At 39.5% G+C, this 13877-nt stretch overlaps 1 protein-coding gene across 3 annotated transcripts in view; it reads left to right on the top strand.

The window, feature by feature from the left end:
- The first annotated feature begins 3650 nt into the window (after positions 1–3650).
- Positions 3651–13877, top strand: part of sdccag8 (SHH signaling and ciliogenesis regulator sdccag8) — a 48608-nt gene continuing 38381 nt past the window's right edge. For 2 of the 3 annotated variants that reach the window (XM_044371931.1, XM_044371933.1), the window contains exons 1-13: positions 3652–3841; positions 5487–5648; positions 6098–6183; positions 6342–6455; positions 6556–6678; positions 7016–7111; positions 7508–7572; positions 7711–7911; positions 8004–8142; positions 8278–8430; positions 8724–8858; positions 9916–10032; positions 10496–10638. In XM_044371931.1, the coding sequence (XP_044227866.1) occupies positions 3775–3841; positions 5487–5648; positions 6098–6183; positions 6342–6455; positions 6556–6678; positions 7016–7111; positions 7508–7572; positions 7711–7911; positions 8004–8142; positions 8278–8430; positions 8724–8858; positions 9916–10032; positions 10496–10638 (1601 nt within the window). In that variant the 5' untranslated portion in view covers positions 3652–3774. Of the gene's footprint in view, positions 3842–5486; positions 5649–6097; positions 6184–6341; positions 6456–6555; positions 6679–7015; positions 7112–7507; positions 7573–7710; positions 7912–8003; positions 8143–8277; positions 8431–8723; positions 8859–9915; positions 10033–10495; positions 10639–13877 lie in introns of all 3 variants that reach the window. The other variant, XM_044371934.1, reaches the window with a different exon arrangement.

The raw sequence follows: 13877 nt of genomic DNA, 5'->3' as shown, positions 1-13877 counted from the left end.
GACAAAGCAAAACAAAAAAATCTATAGAAAATATAAAATGACAAAAACAATCACATATACAATATAGAAAATGCATGCAAACTTACATATAAAACAATCAACTTTATGTTCAATGAAATTAACTATGTTCCACTATACTGGATGAGATCTGACAAAACTCTTCACAAAACAAAAACATCAGTACTTCATTTCTTAAATTCAGTTTGTTTGGAATAAGTAATTTGGACTGAAGAGGTCAAAATTCCAGAAATACTTGGAGTATATAATAATAACGACTTTATTATTCTTGTAAAATGTATTGTTCTTGTAAAGTTGTTTTTGCTCGTGTTGCTGGAGTTTTTAACTCTTCGGACTACTTCCCTTTTCTGTGCATCTTTGAACTCGGTGAAGTTGTGGACAACAGAATCTTGCAAACAAATCATTATATATGATTAAATGACCATGATAGGATTCTGCTGAAGATTGATAAATGGTAAACCCAACCCTATCACTTACAATATATAGTAACATATGAAAGTAATCATTTGGGACTAGAAACTAGATAGATTAGATTAGATGGATTAGTTGTTTATGCAAAAGGATACATGTCTAAAAACTGTATTTATGGCTCCCGGACATGGCTCGATTAACCTGTATGACAAAAAACTGCTGTTGGGCCCCCACTGACCCCCAAACCAACCACTCTGTGCATTGTGTATGTACCTGCCAGTACTCAGACTGTATACTGGAGTGATCCTACCTACCTCCAAGGTTTCTGTGCAGTAGTGAGTTTGTGGCTATTTCATATAACACAACTTTATTATTATGCACCACATGAGTGCAGTATAAACCACAATAAGAAGGTCTTAAATCTAGATTGTCACAAGACAGCGTCTCAACATGAGATAACAATGTAGGACTTGCCTTTGTTGATATTGTCTTCTAGTGGTACAAATTCCTTAAAGAATTTGCAGTTAAAAACCTTTTTCAGGGCAAAAACACTGCTCTACTCACATTTACACAACAATTGCACCTCTGATTTTAAATCCATATGTCCTAAACTCTGTGTTTAAGCTGTCACAATAAACTGTCAATGAAAATGTCAAATCTAGATCGCAGCACAATGTCTATTAATGAATGAAGCTGCCAAAGTCTGACTCACTGCATCTTCTTTTGAAAACTTAAATGTTGCAAAAATCAAAAGTACAGCTGAGGCTCATTCAACAGGAAGTTATCTGTTATTGTGAAATAGGAAGAGCGTGTATCCATGGTTACCTTTGTTCTGACCCTTTCATAAGCAGCAACAAACAGAGAGCTGAGATACATTATTCCACCAAGGCAGTAATGTGCACACACACAAACTCAAAATCATTATATTTGTAACATTTATAACTATGTCATTTGAAAGTCCCCCCAGTCTGTGTCATTTTTGCCAGGAACTTGAAGCAATTTCCACATTTAGGTTATAAAGGATCCGGTGAGGAAATACACCCTATGTGTCACTCTCAGCTCTTTGCTTGTTAACATCATTGCTCAAACTTGTATACTGTGTATTTTCAAGTACTTGACACAACTTTTGTCCAGTTTATTCCTTTTTTACATACAACAGCATGGAACGTGACTTGTGTCAGCTTCCACCACTTCATTTCTTCATGTGAAATGTCCAAAATGTCACAACCAGATGCTCTAATTACAATTTAAAAGTATTTCTGAGTAATAACAAGCAGTCACACAATTTTTCACCTATTATCAGCAATCTAATCTCTCTCTCTGTGTGTGTCTGTCTTAATGTGCAAGTTGGTGTATGCATGTGGGAGGGCTCAAAGGTGACTCACCAAGATAAGATGGGAGAAGTGAAAGTGACATGGAGCGAAGCACATCGGGGCTGAACACTGAACCAGGACACCAGGTGATCTTTAACCCTGTAGCTGCAGCACTTTCAGCTTTCACTGTTTTGTAGTCTTGTTCTCAAGCTGTTTCTCTGTTTTAGTTTATTGCAATCATTTCTCTCTAGACGCTCACGCTCGAATCTGCTACAGCAGCAATTTCCACAATGGGGATCATTAAAGTTTTAACATGTCAAATCTAATTAACAGAGGAGATGTGTAGACTCAAAATTACCCAGTTGTCCAGAGAACTGTAAAATAATTATTCATATTCTGAATGTTTTTCTTAAAGCTGCAGTAAGTGATTTTTGACCACTAGGGGGCAGAGAGACTACAAAATGAGATACCATGAGGCAAGTTGTTAGGGTTAATGTGTTTATTTTTTGATACCAATACCTACGATACCTGAGTTTCAGTGTTTATGCCAAAGCAATACCGTTTTTTTCTTGTTTTTCTGACACCTTACTTTGAGGAATATAAAAATATTTTTCTCTTTTTTTAAAAAAAATATTTTGACAAAATAAGGAAAACTTCTCAAATGCATCAGTATTTAATTTTGTCTTAATGAAAAGCAGCCATACAAGAACTTAAAGTTCCCCTCCAGTCAAATATTAGTTTTTTCTCCTTGTTCCTTCAGCTGGATGTTTGAGCTTCACTGTGCAGAATGATGTACAGTATGTGCAGAGTTTGACAATAGAAGGCTGCTTTCACATTCATGTGTTGACAAGTTTTTGAGTTTAATGTTGAAGCAAGAGATACCTTGTGTCTAGCAGTTAAATATCTGAAATAAAAAACATTTACATAGTCATAGATTCTCAATTTTTCAGTAAGAGAGAAGGAAGAGGTGCAATTTCAAGGATTTTTTGGGAGGTGACTTTTTTTGATGAAAAAAAAACATATCAGACAAGTATTTTTTATATGTATTCAAGCATGTCTGAGGGGGATCTTTAAAAAAATATGAATGACATACAGTCTACAATTTTCTATTAAGTTATGATTTAAATCAGGAAATATTTTAATCTGAATCAAAGCATTTGTTATCTTTTGATACTTTTGATATAGATTTATTTGGTGGTTCTGACACATTTCAGTCTGTTTCCCAAAAGTATTGAGCTTAGATACTCAACCTGAGTGTTTGCAATTAACTGACTACTTACACATCTAGTAGACACAGAGCAACATGAGCAGAGTGGCATTTCCGGCCACCTGACAAATGTAAGCTCAACATTAACTGGCATTTTAGCTCTGGTTTGGTCCATGAATTTGCTTTTTTACATTAGATAGGATATTCGGTGAGACTGTTAAACCTGGAATAAATAAAGTAAATTAAAGTGGCTAAAAACTGCAGAAGCTGCAGAGTTAAGGTGTCATTTCTCTGTGAGTTCTGCATTCTAATGATGAGGAACAGCATTTTCAGGTAGGCTTTTGAAGTATTTTTTTAATTTAAATCCACACATTTAGCTTTACAGCTTCGTAGACTTTACATTATAAGAATAACACCTCATTATCACCTGTAATAGTGATGCCTTATTTAGAGTATGTTAAGTTGCAATACACTATATTCACCACAGGGTCGCAAACATAAAAATAGTAATTGAGACTACAAATAAGGACTACAACTCCCAGCATCTGCCTGAGTTTACGGAAGTGGCAGCCGTTGGCAGATGGTTGGCTCGTTTTATTGTTCACGGTACGCGCTGAGTTCCACGCCGGGCGGTACGTCATATCACAATAACAAAAAGTGAACACCGCCTTCCGGACACACGGGTTTAGTAAAACAAACACACTATCGTTGCGAATCGATGACCGTTACGACGTGTGTGATATGATGGTTGATGTTGTAGTTGTTATGCATAGCCTAGCATGTTTAGTTCGTAACATGGTGTAATATAACAACGATTTTAAATCAATGAAACCGTTAGATTCAGACGAGGAGGAAGCGGAGCAGCTGGGTGCTTACCAAAAGGAGCTCAGGCGTAAGTTAACATTTTAACTCGCGAAATTTGCTAACTTACTTCACGTAATGAGCAGCTAGTTAAACTGAGAGGAGTTCGTTGACACAATTTAGCACATTACAGTGTTACAGCTGGGTGTCTTAAGAGGTGCTCTGTACAAAATTAATAAGTTTTAGCCGTATTAATATAGTAGTGTCACTGATATTACTGTTGTTAAAATGATGGGGCCGTTAAGGTCGCATCACTGCCACCTGTTGCTCTTTGGAGAGACTGATGCCAAGCACTCTGGTAGAAATGAATGTTAGGTTGATGCTTCAGTTTCAGATAAGCTTGCTAGTTACTTCCAAAGACGTCCAAAACCTCCAAAATTGTCCTTTTTCAGAATTGCTATACATGAGCTAACCCATCTAGCCAGAAGTGGATACATTTTAACTTTGTGAGGAAAGCACAAGTGTTACAACTACCATTAAAGATTCCCTCCAGACATGTTTTAAGATGTTTATAAAATACTCTGCCTTGAATAATTTATGTCTGATATGTTTTTTCCACAAAAAAGTTCTTGTCAAAATCCTTAGAAATGGCATCTCCTTTTTGCTCATTAAGAAAAACCCACTCTATGAATATGTAAATATTTTTCATTTCAGAAGTTTAAATGTTGGGCACAAGATGTCTCCTGTCTCACTGTAAAGTCCATTCTCAGTGTGTGTGCACTGGAAGTTTCAATTTTCCATATCATACTTAGTTGTAAGTTGAATATTGAACCACAATTGGCTCAATGAGCTCAGAGAAACTTTCCGCTTTCAGCAGACGAATGTGAAAACAACCTTATGGTGTCAAACTCTGCACATACATCATTCTACACAGTGAAGCTCAAACATCCAACTGTAGGAACAAGAAGAAAAACACATTTTTGAGTGGAGAGGGACTTTAATGAGCCAGCATGCACGATACCAGGATGCTGAAACCAAAGTAGCTAAATGGAATGCAGCGTCAGTAATTAATGCCATTTAGAGCTGATTAGTTGATTAATTGATAAGTTCATAGACAGAAAATAAATCTGTAAATTATTTTGATAATGGACTAATTGTTTCAGAAATTTTTTAAGCAAAAATGCCAAATATTCTCTGGTTTCAGCTTTGCAAATGTTTGGATTTGCTGCTTGTCTTTGTCATATGTGTGAGTAAATTCAAAATATTGAGCTTTTGGTCTGCTGGTCAGACAACACCAGCAAATTGCGCCATTTTTCACAGCAGAAGAGATCAGTTGATAATGAAGATAATTGTTAGTTGCAACCCTAATGTAATTAATTATACCTTTTCCTATTGTGAAATGTCAAAATAGCTGCCGTGAGAAAGACCTATTTGTGTTGTCACTGGAATAAACCTGGAACTTCCCTCTAGAAAGGAAGTGAGGAACTGTTTGTTTACCAGTAATGGTTTTGTGAGTTCCTGCACCTAGATGAGGTTTAGATTCTGGTCCATTCAGCAGCCCTAGAATGAACTATAGGATTCATTACAGTGTGAAAACTTATGGCATCACCAATCCAGTCCTCTCTGCAGTTTCGGTGATGAGTAAGTCTTTTGCCTGTGGCTCTCTCTCTAATTTATAAGTTAAACTGTCATGGGGTACAGAAATAATATACTGTGTGTGTTTATATTGGTTTCAGAGCGGGCCAACCAGAGCATCCAGCAGCTGAGTAGTGCTCTGGAGCAGCTGAACCCTGATGGAGAAGAGGTGGAGGAAGTCAGAGGCAGTGATGGCAGCCTCTTCACTGCCATGGCTGAAGAGGACACGGCTGCATGGAGCCAAAAGACACAGAGCGAAGCAGGTGACATTTAGTAGGCTGTGTCCGAAATCACTCCCTCATTCACTCATTCACTACTTGCTGTGTAATAGACACTCAGCAGTTTACTCTATAGTGAGCAATAAATTGAGATTTTAGACACTTACTAATCATCATCATTTTGCATCATCACTGACAGGTGTAGACTCACAAGACTGTAATTTTTGCATCTATAAAATGTGGTACATTACATTAGTATTTAGTACTTTTTTCAATTTTATTGTGGATATTTTAGAGCACTATATATATAGTGGATACTCTGCAGTTAGTTGTGGCACGACTGTCTGACTGGAGATTTTCCTGCTCATAATCTTGTTGTCAGACAGTCCACAAAGTTAAAATAAAATGCTTTTGGTTGTGTGTGTGTGTGTGTGTGTGTGTGTGTGTGTGTGTGTGTGTGTGTGTGTGTGTGTCTGTTTCGGTGTCTGTTGTAGTCAACCAGCTGAAGAGCCTTCTGCTGAAGCAGTGCAGAGAAATGCCCGCTCCTCTCTCTCCTCCAAAGAAACACACTCCATCCAAGGTAGAGTGTTCAGCTTTGCGTGGCTCAACATTTAAATATGTCAGGCCTAGGGAAAGCCTATTACAGAAATATTTGTCAGGCTAGGATACATTCTCCATAGCTCAATGTGGTGAATGTGGTGCCTTATTTCTGATTTACACACTTCTTTTCTCTGTCAGAGAGTGCAGCAAGAGGGAAAGTCCAGTTTGCCTGGCATTCAGGATTTGGTCCCAATGATTCACAACCAGTCAGAGTACATCCAACATCTGGAAGCTGAGGTCAAATTCTGCAAGGTATGCACCGTAATGTTTGTGTTTTTATATTTGCAGACATTTTTACTAGTGTGCTTATTTAGTTGAGTTTTGATTCATTTGTCTGCGTGCATGACTTCAGGAGGAGCTGCAGGGGATGAAACAGCGTGTCAGGGTGGTCGTGGTGGAGAATGAGAAGCTGCATTCACAACTCAAATCCAAAGTGGATGAATCTCTGAAGGATTACACATTTCAAAACTCTACGGTAATGTGTGTGAAAATCATGTGTATGATTTCTGTTCTTGTGATATATGATGTGAAATATATGTTCATTTTTACTGCCATCTATATGAGGGTGCATACATTGTAATATATCAAATAAATTGTAAAATACCTGTGATTTTTTTAAAAAAAAGTTACAGACAATTTGGTTTCTTCTGTCCTTTACATTACTCTGCTAAAATTCAGAAGATATCAGCTATCTTCAGGAGATTCCAAATGTTAAGTCATTACATCCAGCATGGCTTGCACAGTGATTACCATCATCTTGAGAAAAGTACTCATCCTCTTAAAACTGTTCATCCTGTCCTGCTGTTACTCAGGTGAATGAAGGTACGGCAGCCAGCAGCCACATAGCCTCCAATACAGGACACCGAGAGCTGCAGAGAGCAGAAATCACCGCATGGAAAAATGAGCTGGTAGGGAAGATTAATCCGTTCTCTCCTGTCCTCTAGTTACTGCTTAGTTCTCATCCTCCCATCTCAATCCCACGTTACTCTCAGCAGTCATGAAATTTCTGCAATATCATAGATTTGTGTGCTTTGTATTCAAGACGAGAGTAGTTGGGATAATTCTCTGAGGAAGCCTGAAAATATCAAAGCCTTTGAAGAATATGAATATATTGAATTTCAGTCGTCAGTTGTATAAACTGAAAAACAACCAGTAAACAAGAATGTCCTACAGATTACTAGTGCAGTATACAGTTGTTCATCAAAATCATAACCCCATCCCATCCTGTTTAATCTCATACATAGATTCAACGTTGTGTTTCAAAGATACAAACATTTTGCTCTGAAATCATTTGTGTTCATCAGGAACAATTGAGAGTGATCCACCAGGCCCAGATTGAAAGCTTGGAGGCTCAGGTCATCTCTCTCAGGTCAGTGTACTGGTCTAGCTGTGAAGCCAGTGTAGCCAGTAACTATAGATTTTTCTTATCTGTGTTATTTCTTAAACAATAAAAGACCAATACTCATCTCCTTTCCTGCCCCCTTTCTATCTCTGTTTCCATCATCAGGAAGGATCTGTCAGTCAGTCAGAAGGAGTGTGAGGAGGTGAAGGTTCGTCTGAGACACAGGGAGAAACAGGCTGCGGATGCACTGAGGGCGGATGGAGCGCCCCGTGTGGCAGGATTGTGTCTTCAGTGTGCACAGCACGAAGCGGTCTTGGCTGGGACTCACACAAATCTGCATGTCCAGGCTATTGACAGGCTTACCAAGTCAGTGGGGAAACACACAGACACATTCATACTTTGCAGTTTTTTGTTTGTCTTAACTATGTGATGGTTTTTATGCTTGTCCATCCTTACAGGGAGCGTGATGAGTTGCTGGTGGCTCTACGTGCTGTGCGGGCTAGTCAGCAGGAGGCGCAACATCGGGAGTGGTCAGCCTGTCTTCAGGTCAAACAGGCTGTGGAGATGGCTGAAGAAGCAAATCTTCACAAAGCTAGGGTTAGAGAAACATAAACACAACCACCAAACCTTTCCAGTTGTGCTGTGTGTTTGCTTTAACATCCTTTTTTTATTTGTGAAGGTCATTCACTCAGTTAAGAGATTCCTCCTAAGTTGCTGTTTGTATGCATGCAGGTGGAGGTGCAGTGTGAGCAGTTCTCAAGGGAGCTGGCTCGACAGAGAGAACAGCTGGAACGACAAGCCCAGGCCTTGCAGGAGAGACTGGCTGAGGCCAGAGAGGAGGGCCGGACTGAGGCCCGCAAACAGAGAGAGGAGCTGGCACATACAGTAAATCTCACTTATTAACTTTTTGAGTTTATAGAGAACTCATTGGTTGACCTATAGTTTTGTTTAAAGGTATGTACTGCATGTAGTTCTTATCCCAGTTCCGGTTGCTTTGAAATACTTAAATATTAATGAACAAACGGAAAAACACCATTCATACCTCTATGGTGATTAACAACCACAAGGGGATATATTTAAATTGTTTAGCAAAATTTTTAATATTCTTATTTGTGGGGATGTTTTTCTTGTTTTGAATTCAATGAAATCACAAAGGAAAAAATGTGTGTTTGTATCAGGTGTCCAGCCTCTCTCAGCGTGTAGCTGAGTTGGAAGGGCAGCTAGACAGAGCTCACAGAGACAAGAGCTCACTGACCAATCAGCTGGAAGACACTCTTCACAGACTTACCAGTCAGGAACAAGACAATACCAAGGTACACTGTGTGCAGTGTGGAAGAACACCTTATGTCAACATGTATTGTTACTTGACTGGTGCTTACATCGATCATAGTTTGCACTTAGGAGTTTGAATCTGCATGATTAAAGACAACTGGAGACTCTTTTAGCTTTGGGAGGTCAAACTTAAAAAGATAGTTGTAACTTTGAAGGAACAGAGGTAGAGAGCACACAGATGCAGTCTGTACTGTCTACTTGTAATGCTCCTGTAAATCCACTGGATGGCAGCAAAGGTTTATCTATTTCAGTATTTATTTTCTGGCTGTTGTTGGAAGGGTATATTCAATGTGAGTACATAAATAAATTAAGGGTCAGTTCAATAAGCAAGCTTCATTTGAAGAAGCTTAGATAAGGTTTTGATAATTCTTGTATTGTAAAATTACAGGAGTATATGTACAGTTCTCATTCATGCGAATGTGAGGGTGTGTCCAAACTTTCGATTGGTACTGTACATGTAAACTGTAGCAAAGCAGCAACAGAATTGTCTAGTGGGCTGCAGATTTGGCTTAAATTGGAAGACTTTAGTTCAAGCATTGAACATTAACAAATATTCGCCCTGCTAAAATGTCTTGAAGACACTGAATTCATATCAACCCAGTTTCTGTTCGGTAGTGGTACTGGATGAGGGCAGATGAGAACTATTTTCAGTGTCACATTTTTACATAATTACAATTGTATATTTTGATAGATAATTCTAATAGATATTATAACCAACAAATGAAAACGATAAAAATGATAGTAGCCCATAGTGTAGCAAATTTAAACATGAATTGCATAGTATTATTGAACTTATAAAGAGTAGATTGCGATTTTTTTTTTAGCAAAATAGGTCAGTATTACAACATATTTAGATCAGTGAGCTTTAGCCTGGAAATAAATGCAGATGGTTGGATGACTATTGAAATGAAGAACCTTTTAAGATAAGGGTAAGATGATGAAAAGAAAATCAGAAAAAACAGTAAATGAAGAAGCAACGGACATTAAGTAATATTTGTTAAGGGCTGGCAGTTTTTAATCAGTCTTTGTCATCTGTAGGTGTGTGTGGATCTGCGATATAAGCTCAGCCAGGCCCAACTAAAGAAAGAGGAGGCAGAGAGAGAGCTCCGAGAGCTCAACTCCAAGACCAAGAGGCAGATGGAAAAGGCTTCACAGGTACGTCTGCATTCAACACATTGATTAGTTTAGATTTATTAGATTAGTTAATTAATTTTTAAGTCAGCCAATGATCAGTTAGTTGTGTCAATAATTTGTAAGCATTTACCATTTTTTGAGGAGGCTGTATCGAGGTAAGAAGCAAAATCAGCAGCTCCTCAAATATTTATTTTCAAATCATGTCGAAACACAACAAAGATTTTTTTTATTGGAATGCCTCATAAAAAATATGAATTCCTCTGATATTTTATGATACTGTAAACAAGACAATTTTACTGTTTTTCAAGCAATTAATTTTTAATTTTAGATGATTAAACCTAAAATGATTTCCATGTCATGCTCAACCTTTACATGAGGTTGTAGTCAGCCTTAAACGTCGTGTTTGTCTGAGGGCATAAGGTGGGTTGTTGTGAAAGATTTCCTCACCTCCTCTTCCCTCTCTCCTTCCATCTCTGCGGGACAGGAAGTGGAAAGGCTGAGCTCAGAGCTGGTTGGCTGTCGGCAGCATCTGGAGGCGGTCCAAAAGGACGGGAGCCAATGGCAGGCCGAAGCCCTGAGCCTAGCAGAACAGCTGGCAAATGCCCAGCGCCAACTGCACCTCACCAGGTAGTACCTAATCCTATTATACATGCCACCACACTCACACTCACACACACACACATATACATATACACACAGCGCTCCCCTCTGCCCAGCTCCTGCCCAGCTCGGCCCAGTCCAGTCCAGTTCAGACCAGCACACCAACTGTACCGCACCAGGTAACAGCTAATCCTATTATACAACCCACACACACATAAACACACATGCGCACCGCTGTGCCATGGTCCCAGTACCAACTGGACCTCACCAGGTCACCTCTAATCCTGTTAAGCATGCCACAACATAATGCAACACACACACTTATATACAAACACACACACACACACACACAAACACACACTGCCCGCTCTGTGCCACCAGGCCAGTGCCCAGCCCAGCAACAGCTCCAGCAGAGCCAAAATGGCGCCTGAGCCTTTCTTCTGTCCCTGGCGCGCACACACACACACACAGAGAACAGTGCGGCTGATGGTCACTGGACAGCCTGGCCTAAGTGCCACCTGCCAGTGCCCTGCACCCGTTCTCACAACAGGCGCTACCGGCCCCCCCTCCCTCTTACCTCTATCTTCTATCTTCTCTCATCATATCTATTTCTGCATCTTTCTATCCCATTTTTTCCTGCCCTCCTGTATCACTCCTTCAGTTAAATTTTTTTATCGTTCATACCTCCAGCTGTCCTGGTGTCCTTAGCTCTTCTTCCTTGACATCTTCTATCCTTGAAGCAATTTCTTTTCTTTTCTTTATTCTTTTCTCCCGTTGATTTTTTTTTTTTTCCTTTCCTTTCCTCCTGCATTCCTCCCTTCTCCTTTCCTTCCCTCTGTCTATCCTGTTATCCGCTGGCTGCTGTTCCCTTCCACACCATCCACTGCCAGGGCCATGCCAGCCCATGCCAGCCGCCCAGGGCACTCTCTCACCCCCGCTGCCCACAGCCGAGGTGTCTGAGATGGGCACAGATGTGGCGGTGGTGCCCTGTGGCGCTGGAGGCTGCGGGATGCAAGTTTGTGTAATCTGTGTGAGTGCGTGTGTGTGTGTGTGTGTGTGTGTGTGTGCGCGTCTGTATATTTGTGTTTGTATCTGTCAGCCTGGCTGTGTGTGTGTGTGTGTGTGTGTGTCTGTCCACTGCTGCTCTCGGCTCTGATCTGTGTTTAAGTGTGTTTGTCTGTCAGCTGGCCAGCGCTAACACACTGGCCGCATGGCGGGCTGTCTTGTGTTTAAGGGATGAAGCAGGAAGTGTGTGTGTGTGTGTGTGTGTGTGTGTGTGTATTTTGCAGCCAGCTGTGGAGAATGACATGCATATTAATGTGGCAACATGATGACTTTGACCTGTACTAGAGGAGCTACTGGACAAAACCATTTCACTGCCATGTGTGCGGGTGTATGTGCATGACAGAGTTTATAGTTTTATCTGTCCGCAGATGCATACTAGATGTTTGACAGCTGTTGACTTGGCTGAACATGTAGCCATTCAAATTCAATTTTGGTCATTAGCAGTGAAAGCCACTTCTGATACTGATTTAATATAGATATCTTTTATTTTTTCTTCAGTAGTACATGAGAAGCATGTCCATATTCAGTATCACAATAAAAAAATGGCTTGACAGAAACATTGCTGTTGAATAAACCAACGTAGAGTCCACAGTGTGTGGAAACTATTCTGTATTTTAAAAAAAAAATGGAAGTGGGGATTATTCTCTTTCAAGCCTTTATTAGATAGCAACAGAGATGACAGAAAACAAGGGGAGAGAGAGGGGAAGTGAACCAAACTACGGAAGCTGCAGTTATGTGGTATGTGTCCTGACCAGTAGGCTACTGGGGCACGCCAGGGACTTTTTATTTTGAACCACTTCTTTATCTTCTACGCAGCTGTCTATGTACAGGTGCACAAAGATCACTTCTGCATAGTCAATATCACAAAATCACATGTAGCATTTAGTGCTAGAGCTTTTAAAAAGCAGGGCTGTCATCAAGTAATTCACAGAAAACTAATAATAAGTCATAAAAATGATCAATCAATATAGTGATATTTGAAAGCAAAAGGCGTCAATGAAGCTAAATAGCAGGGGTGGAACAGCTTATAAAGACTGCATGTTTGTGTCTGTGTGAGAGCCTCAAATGTTGTCACAAGATAGAATGATTACAAAAATAGCTTTACTTTTTTAAGGACTTAAAACTTAACTTCACTTTTTTTAAGGAGCTCATGTTGATTAAAGCTTAAATTGGATTTAAGATTAAATAAATAGATGCTTTATTGTCATTGCATGTTAAACACAATGAAACCTGCTTTGGCGGCAATCCACTCACTTAACAGCATAAATATATAAAAATATAAAATATATACAGTATATAATACACAGTATATAATAATAATAATAATAAGGTTAAGCATGTAGTGTTGAGAGTTGAGATTAGGATTAGGGGTTATGAAAGACATTTTACCAAACAATGCTGGTCATCCCAAACTGTATGTATATTTTATCATGTTCTGCTATGACTTAAAGTACAAAACATTGGTAATAAGTAATTATGACCTACTCTGCACGTATCAATAATCATCCATTTGATTCTAGCAGTTGGTTAATTGTTTCTTTGCATTTAGTATCGTCTAAAGAAACAGACCAGGTCCAGCTGGTCAGGCTACCAATCTTCAGGCAGTGGTCTGCTAGGAAAAAACTAATTTGTACTATAAGTCAACTGATCATGTCTGAAGGCAAAACTAACTCAAGCCTGCTGTCATAAGGAAGGGTGATACGTGACAGTTGTTCAGAACATATTCAAAGCTTAAGAGGAAAAGTTCAAACCTGGCTTATTTTCTCACAGTACACCTCAACAGTCGCCATGTTAAGTCACCGTGCTTGTTGGATTGTCAGTTTTGGAAAGTTACAGAGATTGTTGGACTCTGGAAAGGTGTGGGCAGAGCGGGTTTTAGATGCTGTCGGACTATCCGACAAGCACTTTGGTTGAAGTGTACTGACGCCTTCAAATACATAAAATACATAAAATTTGAAATTACTGTTTTATGTCGCTTAGCATTATGAATGCTGAAACAAGGAAGGTCTACTGAGGGCACACAGAGGAGATTTCAGTTTCTATTCTCAATGTTCAGCAGGCCAAACTTGGTGTTTTTAAAAATGGAGTTATATCTCTGAGATACGTATAGATGAACGAGGGCATTTAGCAAAGCAGGGTAGCCGGAAGCTTTTGGAGCAGTGTAGAAAGCAAGCATCAAACACAGATACACGATCACACAC

The sequence above is a fragment of the Thunnus albacares genome, chromosome 14 (genome assembly GCF_914725855.1).
Source record: "Thunnus albacares chromosome 14, fThuAlb1.1, whole genome shotgun sequence".
Lineage (NCBI taxonomy): Eukaryota > Metazoa > Chordata > Actinopteri > Scombriformes > Scombridae > Thunnus > Thunnus albacares.
This window is presented reverse-complemented; position numbering and strand designations above follow the sequence as displayed.